At 37.0% G+C, this 19,362-nt stretch overlaps 1 protein-coding gene across 2 annotated transcripts in view; it reads right to left on the bottom strand.

The window, feature by feature from the left end:
- Positions 1–19,362, bottom strand: part of LOC150084211 (serine/threonine-protein kinase 26-like) — a 250,688-nt gene that overhangs the window by 38,590 nt on the left and 192,736 nt on the right. For both annotated transcript variants that reach the window (XM_090375930.1, XM_090375929.1), the window contains one exon: positions 1,519–1,777. In XM_090375930.1, coding sequence (XP_090232056.1) covers positions 1,519–1,777 — 259 coding nt within the window. The remainder of the gene's footprint in view (positions 1–1,518; positions 1,778–19,362) is intronic.

Below are 19,362 nucleotides of genomic sequence, written 5' to 3'. Positions count from 1 at the left end.
GGTTAATTGCTGGAACAAACTTCCATCTGTCGTTGTGGAAGTTGATAGGTTGAATAAATTTAAGGAGGAACTGGACAGGCATTTGGAGGCAATGGTGTGATTTTTTTTTTTTTTGGCTGATGCTGCATAAGCTCATACATGTGCTTTCTTGCATCACATGCCACCACTACTACTACTACTCTGTTGATGTTTAAGACAGAAATTACATACCAAGACTTAAGAATCTAAATCACGTGATCCATTTAAACATGAGATTTTAAGAGAACAACAAAATGATGGTCACCCATAGAAATTAAGTTAAATAAGGTAAATAGTTGTTTTTTTCAAGCTATGTATATTTCCAAACATTTCTGAACCAGATACAGAGATTACTTATTAATAGAAAAAGTTTACAAGGAGTGAATGATAAGAAAATTTATGTGAACTTGTTGACATGGATATCTTTTTTGCTCTTTGAATTGAGAAGTTTTGTTAGTATTCAGCAAATCTAAATCACATGATCCATTTAGATATGAGATTTTGAGAGAACAACAACAAAATGATGGTCACCCATAGAAATTAAGTTAAATAAGGTAAATAGTTGTTTTTTTCTAGCTACGTATATTTCCAAACATTTCTGAATCAGATAAAGAGATTACTTATTAATAGAAAAAGTTTACAAGGAGTGAATGATAAGAAAATTTATGTGAACTTGTTGACATGGATATCTTTTTTGCTCTTTGAATTGAGAAGTTTTGTTAGTATTTAGCAAAGGATGATCTCACTAGATCAAGTGGAGGAAAAGATTCAATGCCCATTTTATATTCCTTTTGCTTTGAGAGCTGATTTATTTATTATTTTATTTGGATTACTGACCCCATCATGTGGTACCAGGAGTAGTACCAGCAGTAAACAAACAGTGGATTATACTGGTAGGGTTAGTGATACTAAAAAAATATAGGAGTGTTTTTCGAGTCTGCTTACTACTTGTAGAAGAGAAAGTTGTACTTTTAAAAAGCTCTTCCTATAAGCAGAACTAATCTCTTCATTTCATAGAGGCTATTTCTGCAGTTCGACTATTTCCCAAGTAGCACCACCAACAATTAATATGTGTAACTGTTCTTTGTGTAATATTTGTATTTTTTTGCTGAATATAATGGAAGTTGGCTTATGAAGCAAGTATGCAACAGATTTTCTCAGTTTCTTATGTTTTATTCAGCATTTATTTACTCTTTTTTTTTTTTTTTTACCATTCAATGAATGATTAAGATGAGATTTAATTTTTAAAAATTAACTTTAAAAATTGTTCATTAATTTGAGCTATAAGAACAATTCACAACAAGTGATTTCTCTTTCCCCCCAACCCATTATGATGGACTTTTTCTATATGTAGCAACACAATTATATCATTATACTGGAATCTTTATACACCGTAACTCCTGAATAATATCATGCATAAAATATAACGGCTGGCTTGTATTTAATATGCCTTAAGTAATATGCCAAATGATATATTAACACTAAGAAATAAGAACTTACAGGGGACTGCCTCTCCTGATGTCTATAGTAACTCGAATTTTCCTTCTGAACTGTAGGAGATAATGACACTGCAAAAGTACTATCACCATTCTGCTGAACTTTAGAAGATGGAGTACTTCTGTTGGCTTTTACCGGAATTTGATTAGTTTCATTTTCTGGTGGAAGTGAAGGTGAAGTAATTTCTACAGTAGCTGGGCCTTTCACAGTACCCAGATCCCACCTCCAGCTTTTCCAGGTATCATTTATTTTTGATTCATCCCTAAAAAATATGGACACATTGTGAGTCAATAAATTTGACCTCTGACTGACTAAATTTTTTAAAATTAACTTGAATGATCAAATACTTAATGCCATAAGAAAGAGGAGAGGGGGGGGGGAGAGAGAGAGAGAGAGAGAGAGAGAGAGAGAGAGAGAGAGAGAGAGAGAGAGAGAGAGAGAGAGAGAGAGAGAGAGATGGAGTACTAAATAAATGAATTGCATTTCCACAGTTATATAGTCTCAAAAATTTCAAATGTAATAATATTTTATAATGGTTTATACAGTTATATTTGCACTACATTCTATAAAATCATATTATTACATTAATGAGTACAGTCAGTCCTCGTATAACACGTGTTTACATTACATGAATTCGATCATACACAATTTATAAATAGGGGAACGATATCTTATATAACACGAACCGAATTCGCTTATGCACGATTCGCCTTTCTGTTTACAAGAAATGGCAGTCGAACGCGGAATCACCCCAACTGAACACAACACGATAGGAATGAAGAGGAGATTCCGAAAATGTATTTATGTGTTTTATATCAGTGAAGGGGAAACACATTTCACCATAATAACGTAAAATTCCAGCTATCGGTATTATTGCAAACGCAATTAGATCGAGTTTACTACCAGTTTATAACAGATTCCACTAGCAGGAACGCAACTGGAAATTATTTTTGTTTTAAGAAATGTGCTTTAGTAAAATGTGAGGTGTTAATAGTGTATCTCTGCCTTTGTTTATTCAGTTACTACACGCGCAACTTTGTTTATGTGTATCAAGCGTGCCTCCTCGTTTTGTAATTGTGCTTTATTCCCTAAAAATGAGTAAAATACTTAAAAGGTGTGAAAAGGAAGTGTCCTAGTGAAGACACTGCAGATTCAGACAGAAAAAACAAAAAAAAAAAAGCAATATCGATAAACAGAGGCGGACTGGGTCAAAAATTCTTACCCGGGAAAATTTGTAGTGTCCTCACACTAGCGTTTATGGCCAAAACCACACCGGCTACCGGGGTTTCCCCCGGTAAGGCTTATGGCCAGTCCACTACTGTCGACAGCGAAAAAATATGAAACTCTGAAACGCTTTGAGCGAAATAAAAGACCACGTGATATTGCACGTGCTACAGACCTAAATGAGGCAACGCCAAGAATTACAAAGAATGTAGAGAAAATAAAAAGAACTTTCATAGCAGGAACAACTCAAAGTGTAATTAAAATCCATTAGATTAAGACACAAAGAATTGGAAGAGATGGAACGGCTGTCATCTGTTTGGATAGAAAATCAAACAAAAAACAAGTCTGCTTACGATAGAAGCAAAGGCATTAGCAATATTTTATTACGTAATAGTCGTAATAAAATACGTATTTTATTCGTAAAAAATACTTAAGTATTTTTTATTATTTATATATTATAATAAAATATAATATAATAATAATAAAAAATATTATAAAATTATAATATTATTTTTTATTACGTATTTTAATCGTTATAAAATACGTAAGTATTTTATTACGATTATTTATTGTGTTTGGTAATGTTTTGGTTACCAATGTGTGTTCAATCTTGGGTGGTTGGCACCTAACCCTATTTTTCCCATAGGGCCTGTTGTTTATATTGCACGATTTTGCATTGCACGAGGGTTTCTAGGAACACAACTATCGTACTATACAAGGACTGACTGTAATTTATTTCTAAATATAAAACTAGCATTCATGTTATAAGAATTTACATAGACTACACTGATGAATTATATGTCAACTACAATGATTCGTACCACCCCATGTACCAGTTTAAAGACACATGATTCCATTTGTAACAGTTATAACACAATAGCTATACAACTCCTTAATTGATCATCCTCCCACTACCCATCTTCACAGATGATTAAAAAAAAAACAGAGGCAAGGAATTTATCCAGAATTTCATTAATTTAAAAAAAAACTAACTAAATGAAAATGAATGTTATAACCAGGCCTCGCATACCATGAGTTCGATTAATGCGTTTTTCAGTTATGTTATTTGGTTTTTTTTAGGAGCATTAGCAACTAAGGCCATATTGCTCCGGGAATATGCGGTGGTCATTCCCTGACCTTTCCGCATCCTCTGTATTTGGTGGTGACGGGCTCGAACCCCGGGCTAATCAAGAAGTGTGTGCTACGCACTGCTGCTCCTTCCCACCTGGCTACGGAGGCGCCCTCGCATTTTTCAGTTACCGCTATTTTAAAAAATTATACCACTTTTCACTTTACATTATGCAAATTTCCAGTTAACGTGATTTTTTTTCATGTGATAGTTGAAAAAGATTAGAATCGCGCACTAAGCTTACCAAGCATTGGCAATTAACAAGTGTTTGCCGGCTTCCAGCCTCAGTGTGTTCCATCAACTATTGGAAGCAGACGTGTTTCTTTAATATTAATAAATTATTGTGCCACAGAGCAAAAACGGAAAGAAAATGATAGGTTGCAGTTAAAAATACGTTTATTGTTACGTAAAAATATGTTGATGTTCACACAAACAAAAATGTAAGTAAAAATAATACAGGAAAGTAATACATAGCTTTCGGACTCAAAGGCATCCTTCATCAGTTGTGATGGTTAATCTAAAATATAGAACTCTATGTAACAATTAGCTGTTAGAAGGGAAAGCTTGCAGTTGTAGCTGTAATGCCTGGTTACATTGTAAATGCCAATGTTTGTCAACCAAGAGGATGGTTGTCTCAGTAATGGATGCACACGAGACATCCTCTATTTCGGTTAAAGGAATCGCTACAGCATGAGATGTGCAGTGACTCCAAACAGGCACGCCGATGGTAATGATGAAACCAATCAATAATCATGACATCATGCTGTGGGTCAATGTCATGCTGGGTCAACCAGAAATGGCTGAGTGCTCCATGTCTGCTAAACGGATAGCTCTTTCGTGTTCAAAAACTCAGCTGCTGAGCCTCATGCCAGTTTCCCTAACGTAGCAGCCAGTGCAGTCACGGAAGGAAATAAGGTAGACTGATCCACTCTGCAGCAAGGGGGGGAAACGATGTTTTAACTTTTGACACGAGGGATTGCAACTTCCTGCCCGGGAGTTGTAAGCACTTTATCCCATGAGCCTTTAAGACTCAAGAAATCAGTTGTGATAGGTTCGGGTAGAACGGGATCAAGGCGGTCAACGCGGAGTCATTACCGCGCGTGGTCCTGTGGGTCGCTTCATCGTCACAGGCCTGTAGGTCACACCTATCAAGGGCACTGCTGAGGTAGCCGCACCTTGCAAGATCTGTCTTAACCTTAGTAATCTCAGTGTGTCTCTCATCCGCAGGACTAGACTGGATCCAGGCATGGGTTAGCAGGGCTCGCGCTGTGCCGAGAAGATGGCTGTGTATGTGGGCTGACTGGTAATTGGTAGTTGGTGAATTGGCCAGCACACATCAGCTTGCAATAGACTGTTGTCTTCAAACGCATGCCCTCGTGCTGGACAGGGTATCCAAGTATGGAAGGGTCTTACTCCAGTTCGATGGTGAATTGAATAAAAGGTGTCAGAGAGTTAAGCTGGTGCAAAATTCAGTTGCCTGACTCTCGGAGAATGACCACAAACACATCATCCACATTGTGACACCAAAAGGCAATGCGATCTGGTAAGTAAATTAATTTAAAATAATCTACAAAAAATATATTATTACTTATTTTGCTGAGAAAGTTACTGCAAATTTTTGGTCTGTGTGTTAAAAAAAATTTATTACTGCAATTTAAAATGTTGAGTACTTAATAAAGATAGATGGTCTATGAAATAAATTAGTAAACTGAGAACTATCTTATTCTATGTATGTATGTAATGAGCAGCATTTCAATTGCTGTAACAGTATAGTCACAATAACCAAGACAGAATAAATTTCCACAAGTTTTTTTTTGACATCCACAAGTCACCTTGAGAAACACCATTTTTAAATAAATAACATGACCAAAAGGCTATTTTTATTTATTTTTTTTATTTTTAAAGAAAGAAACCACTATCACAACCCACATCAAGACATTGGTTTCTTTCAGATAGTAAGTCTCAATTAGTAAATATCTAGTGACCTATGAATAATAATGGCATTCCATATAAGTCACCATAAAGAATTTAAATTTTTGAGCATTTAATATATCTAAAGGTGTATGACATAAAATAAACTACATAAATTAAGGACTATCTTTTTCAATGTATTTAGAGATCAGTAAATTCAAAGTACCTTAAGTAATACCATAGTCTTAATACTCCAGATAGAACAAATTTTGATATCCACAAATCACTTTAAAAAGTTTTAATTGGTTTAATTTCTTTAAAATGAATGAACTTTCAAGTCGCAAAAGATTTGCTAATTGAAAACACCTTCTATCCAATCAGAAACTGGAACATCTTGAAACAGACTGTAATAGTGTTACCTTATATTATAATTAAAAAAAAACCAGAATAACCTTTCTGTCATGTTATTTGTTTAAAAGTAGTGTTTCTTAAGAGGACTTATGAATATTGACGTTTATTCTATCTTAAGAATCAGTTCCATAGTGTTACCATGACAGATGAAATCCAGATAGCTGCTAAATACACAGAACAATACACTGAGTGATTACTGAATTATGACCATCCCTATTAAAACTAAAGGCGACCCATTGACCATGTGAGGTGTGGAGTTAGTCGACCTACGTAGCACAGATAAGGTGTCAGTGGTTCAGTAGGTAGGAAAATTCTGAGCATGATGGGTAAAAGGAAGGATTTATTGGACTTTGATAAAGGACAGATTGTGGGTGCTCGATGAGCTGGTGCTTTGATTTCCCAAATGGTTGAACTGGTGGGGTGTTCGAGAGCCACCGTAGTTAAAGTGTACCAGGACTGATGTCAAATGGTCAAATGACCCGAAGGCAAAATTGCAAAGGTCAGCGAAAGGTTGATGTTAGAGGTGAGTGCTGGGTTCGACGATAAGTACAGGCGAAAGCACTGTTTAAAAATTAACTACTCAATACAACATGGGCCAACCTGGAACAATATCTGGCATGACCATGTGTCGCACACTCGCATATGGGCTATACCAGCAGACAACTCCTACAGCACCCTCTCCGAACCAAGGTTGTTGTTGTTTTGGTTTTTAGGAGCATTAGCAACTAAGGCCATATTGCTCCGGGATATGCGGTGGTCATTCCCTGACCTTTCCGCATCTTCCGTATTTGGTGGTGACGGGCTCGAACCCCGGTCTAATCAAGAAGCATGTGATATGCACTGCTGCTCCTTCCCACCTGGCTACGGAGACGCCCCGAACCAAGGTTAATTGGCGTAAAAGACTCACTTGGTGCAAAGAGCATGCAAGTTGGACATTAGAAGACTGGAAGAAGGTGTGCTGGTTAGATGAGTCATGTTATTTACTCCACACCGTGGCGCCTCCGTAGCCAGGTGGGAAGGAGCAGCAGTACTAGCACATGCTTCTTGATTAGACCGGAGTTCGAGCCCGTCTCCACCAAATACGGAGGATGCGGAAAGGTCAGGAAATGACCACCGCATATTCCCGGAGCAATATGGCCTTAGTTGCTAATGCTCCTAAAAACCAAATAACAAAATAACTCCACACTGTGGATGGTTGTGTAAGGATTTGGCGTCAACATGAGGCTCTTGATCCATCAATCATGGTATCAAAAGTGCAGGCCGGTGGAGGCAGTTGTATGGTGTGGGGCATATTTTACTGGCAGGAACTTGGACCGCTGGTGCATGTGGAACAATGTATCACTGGTCTTCACTGGTCTTAGCGGTATGTCAACTGCTTGCTGACTGTGTACACCCCACTATGTTACACTTCTTCTCGAATGACAATGGTATCTTCCACGATGACAATGTGCCAAGCCATCAGGCACTTGTTGTGCAGGAACGGTTTGAGGAACACAGTTCTGACTTCCAGCATATCAATTAGCCTCTGAACTCCCCCGATATAAATCCCATAGAGCATTTGTGGGACACTATGGAAAAGCACATCAGGAGTCTGGATATACCAATTACCTCCATACCTGCAATGCTAGCCACATTACATGCAGCTTGGTTGGCCATACCTCTTGAACACTTCCAACATCTTGTTGAATCAATACCATGTCGAATAGCTGCTGTACTGAGGGCAAAAGGAGGACTTATGAAGTATTAGGTATGTGGTCATAATTCAGTGATCACTCAGTGTATAGTCCTCAAGCAAAAGAATGGAAGAATTTTAATTCTACCAATGTTTAACCTTTTCTGGAGTACATAATGCATATACAGTCGATTCCGGTTATTTGGGACACATCGGGACTAGTGCATTTTGGCCCGATTAAGCGGCTGCCCCAATTATCCGAAGTTTCACGTAAATAGTTAAAAATACAATTTACCCCCCCCCCTTTACAATTAGTTCACTGCACGATCAAATCACGTTACAACAAACTCAAAATAGTAAAGTACCGTTCACTATACGATGTGCAGTAAGCGCCGGTCATTATGATCCCGTTTGTGAATTGAATTTTAATTCTATTAAACAGCGATTCTAATTAGCGAAAATAGGAGGAATATTATCCACAGGCTATAAAAGTAAAGATATATTAAGCATAAATTTACCCTTTATTACCTTACCAATTAAAAAATTAAATGATACGTGAAAATCGGAAGAATATACGTGATAATCGGAATAATTAATACGTACTGTAATATGTACATACTAACTAAACTAGTTGACATTTCTGTTCACTGACATTTGTTGGTGGGGGCTGAAATTTAAAACAGTAAAAAGTAAGCAATCAATAACAAAGAACAGGGCACACACAAACTGCAAGTAACACAACACGCGCAAGTGAGAACAGAGTAACAAATTAGGAAGCTTTAAAAATAGGAATGAAGAGAAGATTCTGAAAATTGTTTTTTTTTTATATGATTGAAGATTCCATGGAAGTGTAAACACATTTTACCATAATAACCCACAGAATTCCAGCTGCCGGTATTATCGCAAATTCAATAAGATCAAGTTTACTGTCCGTTTATGATAGATTGCACTAACAGAAAAGCCCAATAAACAGGTGACTGCTAATTGTTTTTATTGTTTTATGGTTGTGACCTCCAAAAATCTGACCGAACTACGTGGTACGGTCGGAGACAATCGTAGGGTAATCTCCAGTACTGAGGTCTCCTGCCCCGATTAAACGGCATTTTGTCCCAATTAAGCGAAGTAAACCCTGGCTATTTTCTCGATTGGTTTTTGTTTTTTAAGATTTGCCCCAAATCAACGGCTGTCCCGATTAACCGGTGGCCCAAATAACCGGAATCCACTGTACATGTTTTTCATGTGTGGGCCTAAGGAGTGTACAACGCACACGCACACACACTTTTATTTTCAAAATAGTTTCAAATAACATTCCCCAAAAACCCTTCAAATTACATTACAAATCTTCCAGAAAGTGCTATGTTTATAAGTAACTGTAGCCACAGTTTATAACAGACGACAAAACTAAAAATTGGAGGATTAAACCACACACCTGTCGCCAATGCTGTCCGATTCTGGCTTACAAAAGCTGAAATTCTCTGGAATTCAGACAGAAGTTGATGAAATTGAATCAAGCATACATAAATAGTAGAAGATAGTATAACATTAAAACAGAAGTAACACTGGATTTTGAATAAATTTTTTTAATTCTTTTATATTTTATGATTTTTTGTGACTTTTAAAATTATAATTTGATTCTTGAAATAATTTACTGTAATACTGAGTGATAGAATAAAAATAAGAACATGTTAATATTTAAGTGCAATTATGTATAATTTTTTTTACTTTTATGAACTTTCAAATTTTCAGAAATAAACTCACTCCACAGAGTCCGCCGCTAGTGATACCCTCGCCCACCCAACTGAAGACATTTTCAAAAAATGTCACTCCAGAAAGGGTTAAATTAGTTTATTAGATTTTCTCAAAATAAATGTTCCTTTGTAAGTTCAATGGAAATAAAAGCCAAGCAAACTTGCAAAGATGGGAGTCTCCTAGGAATTTATTTTTAAAGAGTTGTCTCAATGATTTAACCATTGGGTAGCAGTGATGAGAAGAACTGTTATTCCTCTAGACAAAGGCTTCTAAGTGTCCCTCCCACACACACACACACACACGCAACTTTAAAAATCAGCAAAAAAATAATTAAAAGTATTTACTTTTTTGATGCTATCTTTATTTTCAACCTATTATGAACTGAAAAATCCATTTTTTTTTTTTAATATTAAAAACACATTTCTAATTATGGTTTGAAAATAAAACTCTTTCTGTTGCACCTTAGCCCCGTTGGCTAGTGAAATGTAAATCAAAAACCATGCCCTTAAACAACTGGACACCAGGCAGCCAAAACACAGAAACCCCAGTTGTTCTTGTTGTTATTTGGTTTTTAGGAGCATTATCAACTAAGGCCATATTGCTCCGGGGATATGGGGTGGTCATTCTCTGATCTTTCCGCATCCTCCGTATTTGGTGGTCACAGGCTTGAACCCTGGTCTAATCAAGAAGCGTGTGCTACGCACTGCTGCTCCTGCCCACCTGGCTACAGAGACGCCAGAAATCTAAGAGAGGTAACTATTAGAGGCACTGCCATCTATCATAAAGCCAGTCTGTATGTAGACTACCACACTTCACAGCAAATTTGTTAATAAAAATAAAAAAATTCAAAAAATAAAAAAATGAAAATCCAAGTTTTAGAGTTTTATTATGATTACAGTATTTTTTTTGTGAAAAGAAGAAGACAGAGAAACTCTTTTTCACCAACTATATTTCTTTGCTGGGCCCACTGTTGTTTTCTGTAATTATCAATGATATTGATAATTACAGAAAACAACAGAAGGTGTATTGGGCTTAATGTCCAAGTTTGCAGACGATACAAAGGTTGGTAGGGCTGTTAATGACAGTAAGGACAGTATGCTGTCCTTACTGTCATTAACTGTAAGGACAGCATACTGTCCTTACAGTTAATGCAACAGAATCTAGAAAAGTTGAGCACATGGGCTGAGAGGTGGCAACTGAAGTTTAACACTGACAAATTCAAAGTACTGTATATGGGTAGCAGGTAACCCCAGAGTAACATACCAACTGTGCAGTATTACAGTCAGAGTAGTGGAGAATGCAAAAGCAGCTGGGAATAATTGTGCAGTCAGATATGAAGTTTTCTGAGCATTGCAGACAGGCTGCAAGAGTAGCTCATGGGGTTTTATCAATGATATAAAGGAATTTTGCTAGCAGGGATAAGGAGGTGATTATCTCCTTGTATAAGGCAGTGGTCAGGCCACACCTTGAATACTCCATACAGGTCTGGAGGACTCATTTTAGGAAAGATGTTGAGCTACTACAGAGAAGAGCAATGGGATTAGTGAGTGGAACAAATGGTTGCTGTTACCAAGATAGGTTTAAGTTCTGCAAATTGCAGCGTCTATAGACTAGGTACCTGCAAGATGATCTGATCGAGGTGTATAAGGCTTTGAATGGTTTGAGCAAGCTCAATGCTGATGGGTGTCTGCAATTCTGTCCAGACACGATAGGAGGGAGTATATGATGAGAGCCCTGTCGATTAATTCGGCCCTGGAAAGATTGTGCGAGGCTCAAGGGGTAGAATTTTTTTCAGCCTGGTCTGTACTTGTTAACAGGAGAGACTGCTTCTACAGGGATGGGATACACTTAAATAGAAAGGGTGCAAGAATGTTTGCTGATGCTATCGAGGCACTGTTAGGTGGGTCGGAAAACTGCTAGATTGGGGGGGGGATACAAAGACTAATAGATTAACAGTAGCCACTGGCAGAGGTGAAAGTGATTCTTGCACTGCTTCTATTGGAAGGAGCAGAAGCAGCCTGGAAAATAAGATGCAGGATATTTCAGAGACTGCTGGGAATCATTGGGGTACAAGTAAACACATGGGTTGTGTTAGGGTAGCTAAGAAAAAGAACAGGTGCATGTATACTTGCATGTACACCAATGCTAGGAGTTCAGTAAATAAATTTGATGAATTTGAGATATTTCTCAAAACATCAAAGGCCGATATTGTTGGGATTTCAGAGACGTGGTCTCCCACAGATATAAGGAATGCAGAACTGGAATTTGGGGAGTACAATGTCAACAGAAAGGATAGACAGGATAGGAAGGGAGGAGGGGTTATGCTATTAGTTAAGAAATACATACAATCCAAGGAAGTGAAGCCAGTCGACATCGCTGGACAGTGCAGTGTCGAGTCAGTTTGGTGTGACATGAGCATTGGGAGATCAAAATTGAGAGTAGGAGTGTGCTATAGGCCTAATGACTCTGATGAGTATAATAAGAAACTGTACAGGGAAATAGAGTGGGCCAGTAAATCAGAGAGTCTTATAATGGGGGATTTTAATTTCTCAGATATTGACTGGAATTTGGGGGCTGGTCACTCACACACTAGCAAGGCTTTTGTGGATTCATTGGATGATTGTTTTCTACATCAGCCTGTTCGGTAGGCAACTAGAGGGAGTAATACTCTTGATTTGATTATCAGTAGTGATTCTTCATGCATTAAGAATCTGCAGATAAATGAACCACTAGGTGGCAGTGATCACAGTGTGCTGAAGTGGGATTTACTCAAAGAGGTAACTACCACAAGTTGTAAAGGGAAGGGTTATTGCTTTCGTAAAGGCGACTACGATGGACTGAGACAGTATTTAAATTCTATACAGTGGGACCAACTGATGATGTTACCAACAGCAAATTCAAAATAGCAAGCATTCAAAGAACTTATCTTGGAAGCTACCAGGCTTTACGTAGCCCAGTGGTCAGGAGCGCGAGTGCATAGCACGCGTTTCTTGAGTAGACCGGGGTTCAAGCCCGTGACTACTAAATACGATAAATATTTGTATTGACGATTTATTGTAAACTCTACTGACTTGGTTGTCGTGCCGGAGTATAAACAGAAAATTATTATTATTATTATTATTTACATACTAACTAAGAAATATTGTTCAAGGTTTGGGCCTAAATGAATGTCAGATGAACTAATGAGACATATGGCAGAGAAGAAAAATGCATGGGATACAAACAAATTAACATGTGACACAGAAGCTTATGATAGATACAAGTTGATCTGTAACCAAGTTACAAAGGAGGTTAGGCAGGCGAAGGCAGATTACGAGAAATCTTTGGCAAGGGATGCAAAGAAAAACAGCAAAGAGTTCTTTACTTATGTAAACTCTGGAAGGAAGGGGATGAATCAGATTGGTCCACTTGATATCGATGGGTCAACTGTTGATAATCCTGCTCAGGTAGCTAACAAACTAAATGAATATTTTGCATCGACATTCACACATGAGGAGTTAATCAGCGAATGCCAGAGGTGTATTCAACTCTGGCAGTAAGCTAGAGAATCTTGTAATAACTGAGAGTAATGTGGAAGAGAAATTGTTGAAGATAAACACAAGAAAGGCACCTGCGGTGGATGGGATCTATCCAGTTATCTTAAAGGAGGCAGCAAAGGAAGTAAGCAAACCCTTAGCCATAATTATGAGAGCTTCCTTGGACTCAGGGGAGGTACCCATGGACTGAAGATGTGCAAATGTGACCCCAATTCACAAAGGAGGATCAAAGGCTGACACAAGTAATTATAGACCTGTGAGTTTAACTTCTGTTCCAGGAAAATTAATGGAGGCACTGGTTAAAGAAGCACTGCAGGATCATCTAGAGAAGACTTCAGTTATAGCTCGGACAGAGCATGGTTTTTTTAAGGGGAAGTCTTGCCTGACCAATTTGATTGGATACTATGATGCAGTCACAAAAGAACTGGATGCAGGGAATAACTTTGATATTATATACTTGGATCTTAGAAAGGCTTTTGATACTGTTGCACATGGAAGACTGCTGCACAAATTGGAGCAGTGTGGCATTGGAGGCAAATTGCTGCTATGGATAAAGGGGAGGTTGAGGGGGAGAAGACAGAGAGTGGTAATCAATGGACACTGCTCATCGTGGACTAATGTTATTAGTGGAGTCCCTCAGGGTTCAGTATTGGGTCCATTATTGTTTTCTGTATTTATAAATGATATTGATGATGATATATCAAGCTTAGTGTCCAAATTTGCAGACGATACGAAGGTTGGCAGGGTTGCCAAGGACACTACTGACACTATGCTGCTTTAACAGGATCTGGAAAGGTTGAGTAGATGGGCTGAGAGGTGGCAAATGAAGTTTAACATTGACAAATGTAAAGTACTACATATGGGAAACAGCAACCCCAGAGCAACGTATCAACTCTGTGGTACTACACTGACAGAGGTAGAGAATGAAAGGGACCTGGGGGTGGTTGTGCAGGCAGATATGAAGTTTTCTGAGCAGTGCAGATGGGCTGCAAGAGTAGCTCATGGTGTATTGTCAATGATATATAGGAATTTTTCTAGCAGGGATAAGGAGGTGATTATTCCCTTGTATAAGCAATGGTAAGGCCACACCTAGAGTACTGTATACAGGCCTGGAGGCCTCATTTCAAGAAGGATGTAGAGCTGCTGAAACGAGTAGGGCAACAAGATTAGTGAATGGAACAAAGGGGTGCTCTTACGAAAAAAGGCTTAAGTTTTGCAAATTACAGTGTCTGGAGACTAGGCACCAGCGAGGTGATCTGATAGAGGTGTATAAGGCTTTGAATGGTTTGAGCATGCTTAATGCTGATGGGATTCTTCCTCTTGCTCAGAATAATCACCTGAGAGGGCATAAATTCAAACTGAGGAAAGACAGATGTTGGATAGACGTGTGGAAATTTGTCTTTAGCCAGCGGGTGGTTGGTTGGTGGAACAGACTTCCATCCCTTGTCATGGAAGTTGATAGCCTAAATAAATTTAAGGCTCAGCTGGACAGGTATTTCGAATGAACAGAGGGGTGAAGTGGAAGTGGTTATTTTTTATTTATTTATTTATTTTATTTTTTTTTTGGCTGATGCTGCATAAGCTTGTTATCTTACATCAAATGCCTCTACTAATGCTAATGCTAATTACTCACCTGAGGTGACATAAATTCAAATTGAGGAGAGACAGTCGTAGAATAGATGTGTGGAAATCTGCCTTTAGCCAGTGGGTTGATTGCTGGAACAAACTTCCATCTATCGTTGTGGAAGTTTGACATCAATGACATTTGCTAGCTACCTGAGCAGGATCATTAAAAGCTGAACCATCAATATCAAGTGGAATAATCTGATTCATCTCACTTCCTTCTAGATTTTATATAAGTAAAGAACTCTTTGTTGTTTTTCTTTGCATCCTTTGCCAAGGATTTCTCTTAATCTGTCTTTGCCTGTCTAACCTCCTTTGTGACTTGATTACAGACCAGCTTATATCTAATATAGGCTTCTGTGTCACCTGTTAATTTATATGTATCACATGCATTTTTCTTCTCTGCCAAATGTCTCATTAGTTCATCTGACATCCATTTAGGCCTAAACCTTGAACAATATTTCTTAGTTGGTATGAAACGTTTAGTAGCTTCCACTATTAATTCCTTGAATGCTTCCCACTTAGAATTTTCTGTTGGTAACATCATCAGTTGGTCCCACTGTACAGAATTTAAAAACTGTCTCAGACCACTGTAGTCACCTTTATGAAAGCAAAAACCCTTCCCTTTACCCCTGACGGTAGTTACTTCTTTGAGTAAATCCCACATCAGCACACTGTGATATTCAGATGAAAATGAAAATTATATTTTATATTACCTAATAAACGCAGTCAAACTTGGTTATAAAAAGCATGGACATAATGGGATCATGGCTATAGTGAGCAAATGCTATCCCTAAGTATTCTTCATGGATATAGTGAGCAAATGCTATCCCCAAGTATTCTTCATGGATATATCGAACAAACTTTATTTCTACAGTATAGATCATAGAACTACTGTATTCTCTTTCTGTGGTACATTACCTCAATTAAGGCCACTAAATTTTATCGATTTATCTAAGAGTAATTAATGTAGATGTTCAGTTTCTCTCTTCTTCTTCATTTAGAGATGCAATAGAAAGTAGATCAGTGAAGAAGAAGAGAATACAGCAGAGCCAGTGGAAGCAGTAACTAACTAAATTTAATAAGTTTTAATACAACAAGTAGCTTTTGGAGTCATGAACTCCTTCTTCAGCAAGTTTTTTTTTAAGAAAACCCCAAACACGAAAGGTATCAAAACCTATAGTACTTAGTACCGTGCATGGGTTGAAGGAGAAGTATGGGGGAGGGGGATGCCGGAAACTTTGCTCTAGAGACTAATATACAGAAATACAAACATGACATAAATCGTTAGAAATGGAATAAATCATATTAAAGATGCTGTACATGATCAGATGACTGGGAGAGTGCATACATGAGCACAAGTGATCAGTCATTCACTAGACCAGATAAAGTGATCGTTGTTGGTGCACGGCACACATACTGGATTGCAGCCAGCATTTTTCGTGTTTCAACACTACTGACTCCAAAATTGGGTGTAGTCTTCTACCTCTACTGCAATTTAAAACTTTATGACAGCTGGATTTATTCAGGGACTCTAACCACAGGTTAGTAGGATAGTAGTGTTGAGATTGATCGATCGCTTCACTATCGTGCCTGGGGTTGAGGTCATGATGAGTTGACCAAAAATGTTCTGTGATCGCAGAGTGTTCAGAGTCACCCAAGCAGATGGATCTGTCATGTTCCGCAAGGCAGTCTTGAAGGCGTCTGGAGCTTTCCTCTACATAGCAGCTGCCACAATCGTGGCAAGTAATCCAGTATACAACCTAAATCTTCTTCTAAACCATGGAAACCAGTGCCACAAGCCCATTCTCTTTCATTAGATCAATGAAAGATTGACTGCATATGGGAAAGGTAAACATATGTCCCTGAGAGGGGAAACAACTACCGTATTTGTCAGCTACAATTCAGTTATAAATGTTTGTAAACAACAGCATGTGACATCCTTTCCAGCAGTATTGAGAACAGTGAAAGCCACTGGGTCTAATGAACATTCAGCAGGAATTAGACTTAACATAGCATTTAGTGGCATCACAGATAGTTCTGTATGGGTAGTTAGTTAGATAGTTCACAGATAGTTCTATTTGGGTTTTACCAAATATTTGTGGAATATTGATGACAAAAATTGTGGAGATATTGCCCTTCAACAAGTAACATGTCTGTAAATAAAAGTGTCTGTGTATTTGCAAAAAAAGTTGAGTTCATTCGAGAGCTAGAAAGTGTGGAAAAAAAAAAAAAAAAAAAAGAAGTGTGCAAAAAATTTATCACCATCTATGGTGCAGTTTCAACTTGTGGGGGGGGGGGGGGGCAAGGAGGCTATTTTATCTGTACTAGAAAACAACCTCAGTACAAACAAGAAAATTAGGAAATGTAACTTGGATGTTGTTGATCAAGCATTTCAGGAAAGGTTTAAAATTCAGAAGAATGTCGGTTTACAATTAATTGATGGTAAATACAATCTGACCCATGCAGTTAAATCACTTAGTTCCATACAAACAAACAAACAAACAAACAAAAAAAAAATAAATAAATAAAAAAAATAAGTCTGGTAAATCCAGTGAATGCTGTCCATTATTTATGAACTCTGTTAAATTGAGGTCCGTTAAAGTGAGTGAGGATTTATTGTATTTCCCCTCTTCAACTAATGCAAGATTGATTAACATGGACTTATCTTTTTATGCCTTAATTTGAGTAATACGAGAATTTTTTAAGCAATATGAACTCAGCATACCACTGATATAATAGTTTTATATCAAGTGGGTTTCCCTCTTCTATAACAATGTCTATATCCTATTTTATTTATTGCATGCATTCTTACTCTTAAGTTTACTCTTTTTTTGGTTGCAAAAAAAAAAAAAAAATTCATTAAAATTATTATAGTTTTGACTCTGTATCAGTTGACTGTATTAGAATTTTGGAAGTATAAAAAAAAAAACGATCTTTCACCATAGCGTGCATAGAGGTGTTAATGTACACAGTACATTAACACCTCTATGCACAGTACATTAACACCTCTGCATGTATAACTTGTTTTCAGAACAATTTTATTAAATTATTTAATAAAAAAAATTAAATATAAAAAAAAAAAATTTAATAAGGAAGAACAAACAGCTTTATTTCAAATTGCTTTTTTCATACTAGGTATCTGCTCACATAGCACTTTTTACACCAACAAAGACGAAATTCTTGCTGATGCTCTGTTGCACTGTTACAATTTAAAAAAAATATTATTCACAATATATTTTTTCAAATTGTAATATTATAATATTAACTTTTAATTATTATATTAACTTATAATGCTAATATAATGGATGATATTGGAAACCACACAATTTTAAGTTGGTTCTAGCCTTTATCCAAAAAGACAAAACTTAAATTTGTGTAACATACATCAATGTGCTTTGCTTATGTGACTTTTTTGATGGGCCCACAAAAACATTAAACAGAAAATAATAATTATGCAAGAAAATTTACAAATGATTTGTTACTTCTTCAAACCATGATTATCAGGTAATTGGAATCTATATATCATTTAACTGCTTATATAGGGGTATATGTATTGTGCATAAGTTAAACAAATTAAAAATGTACTTTAAAACTGTAGGCATAGGGCAGCATTACTTAACCTGGGATCTGCAAATTGCTAGAGAAATTTCACAGAAAGCATATTTTATATAGTATGAAAATCTAAAATTTAAACAATATTGATAAGACTGGAAATACCTCATCCTGGACGTCATCACCATCATCATCAGTCATTTTAAATCCACTGCAGGATGAAGGCATCTCCAGCAACTTTCTAGTACCTTCTGTTTTGTGCAATGGCCATCCATTTACTACCCACAAACTCATGAATTTCATCTGTTCATGTCCGTTGTCTTCCAGGTTTTCTTCTAGCTCCTCTTGAGGTTAATATCTACAACCTGGACTTAACTAGCATTAATATGTTGTTTGAAGACAATAAATCACTCAAAACCTACATTGGTATTACTATGTTTATTTCAATATTGGAAGTATGTGCATAATGAGATCAAACTTTTCATAGTATTTTCCCATCACTTCCTCAGTGGCTGCAAAGACAGCAACTAAGGACTATTATTATGGAATTCTTAAAATTGATATGCAGATGAAAGTTGTTGAGGAACTCAACTTTCATCTACATATCAATAGCCTACATCCACACATCTTGTTCAAAATCAAATTAGAAAAAGAAAAAACTACCATTTCTTGACCTACTATTAAGCAGAACCAACACCATTACAACATAAATTTATAGAAAGTCTACTGCCACTGGATCTATCCTCTGTTTCTCATCCCACCATCCCTTAAACACAAAAATAAGTGTATTGAAGGGCTTCATCCTAAGGGCAAAGGCCAAGTTCTCAAGAACAAAATCCTCCACATAACACACATCTTCAGTAATTGTGGTTATCCACATAAACTCATATCAAAAACAATAAAAAACACAATAGAAAAATTCTCCAACAATATTCCTGATGAGAATAAACAATTCATCACCATTCCCTATACACCACATATCAGCAAAGAAATAGGTCAAATAACTAAAAATCATAATTTTTTATTAGGTATACTAA

Source organism: Mastigoproctus giganteus, chromosome 6 (genome assembly GCF_048544385.1).
Source record: "Mastigoproctus giganteus isolate SK-2022 chromosome 6, ASM4854438v1, whole genome shotgun sequence".
Classification (NCBI taxonomy): Eukaryota; Metazoa; Arthropoda; class Arachnida; order Uropygi; family Thelyphonidae; genus Mastigoproctus; species Mastigoproctus giganteus.
Note: the sequence above shows the minus strand (reverse complement) of the source record. Positions and strands in the feature narration are given on the sequence as shown.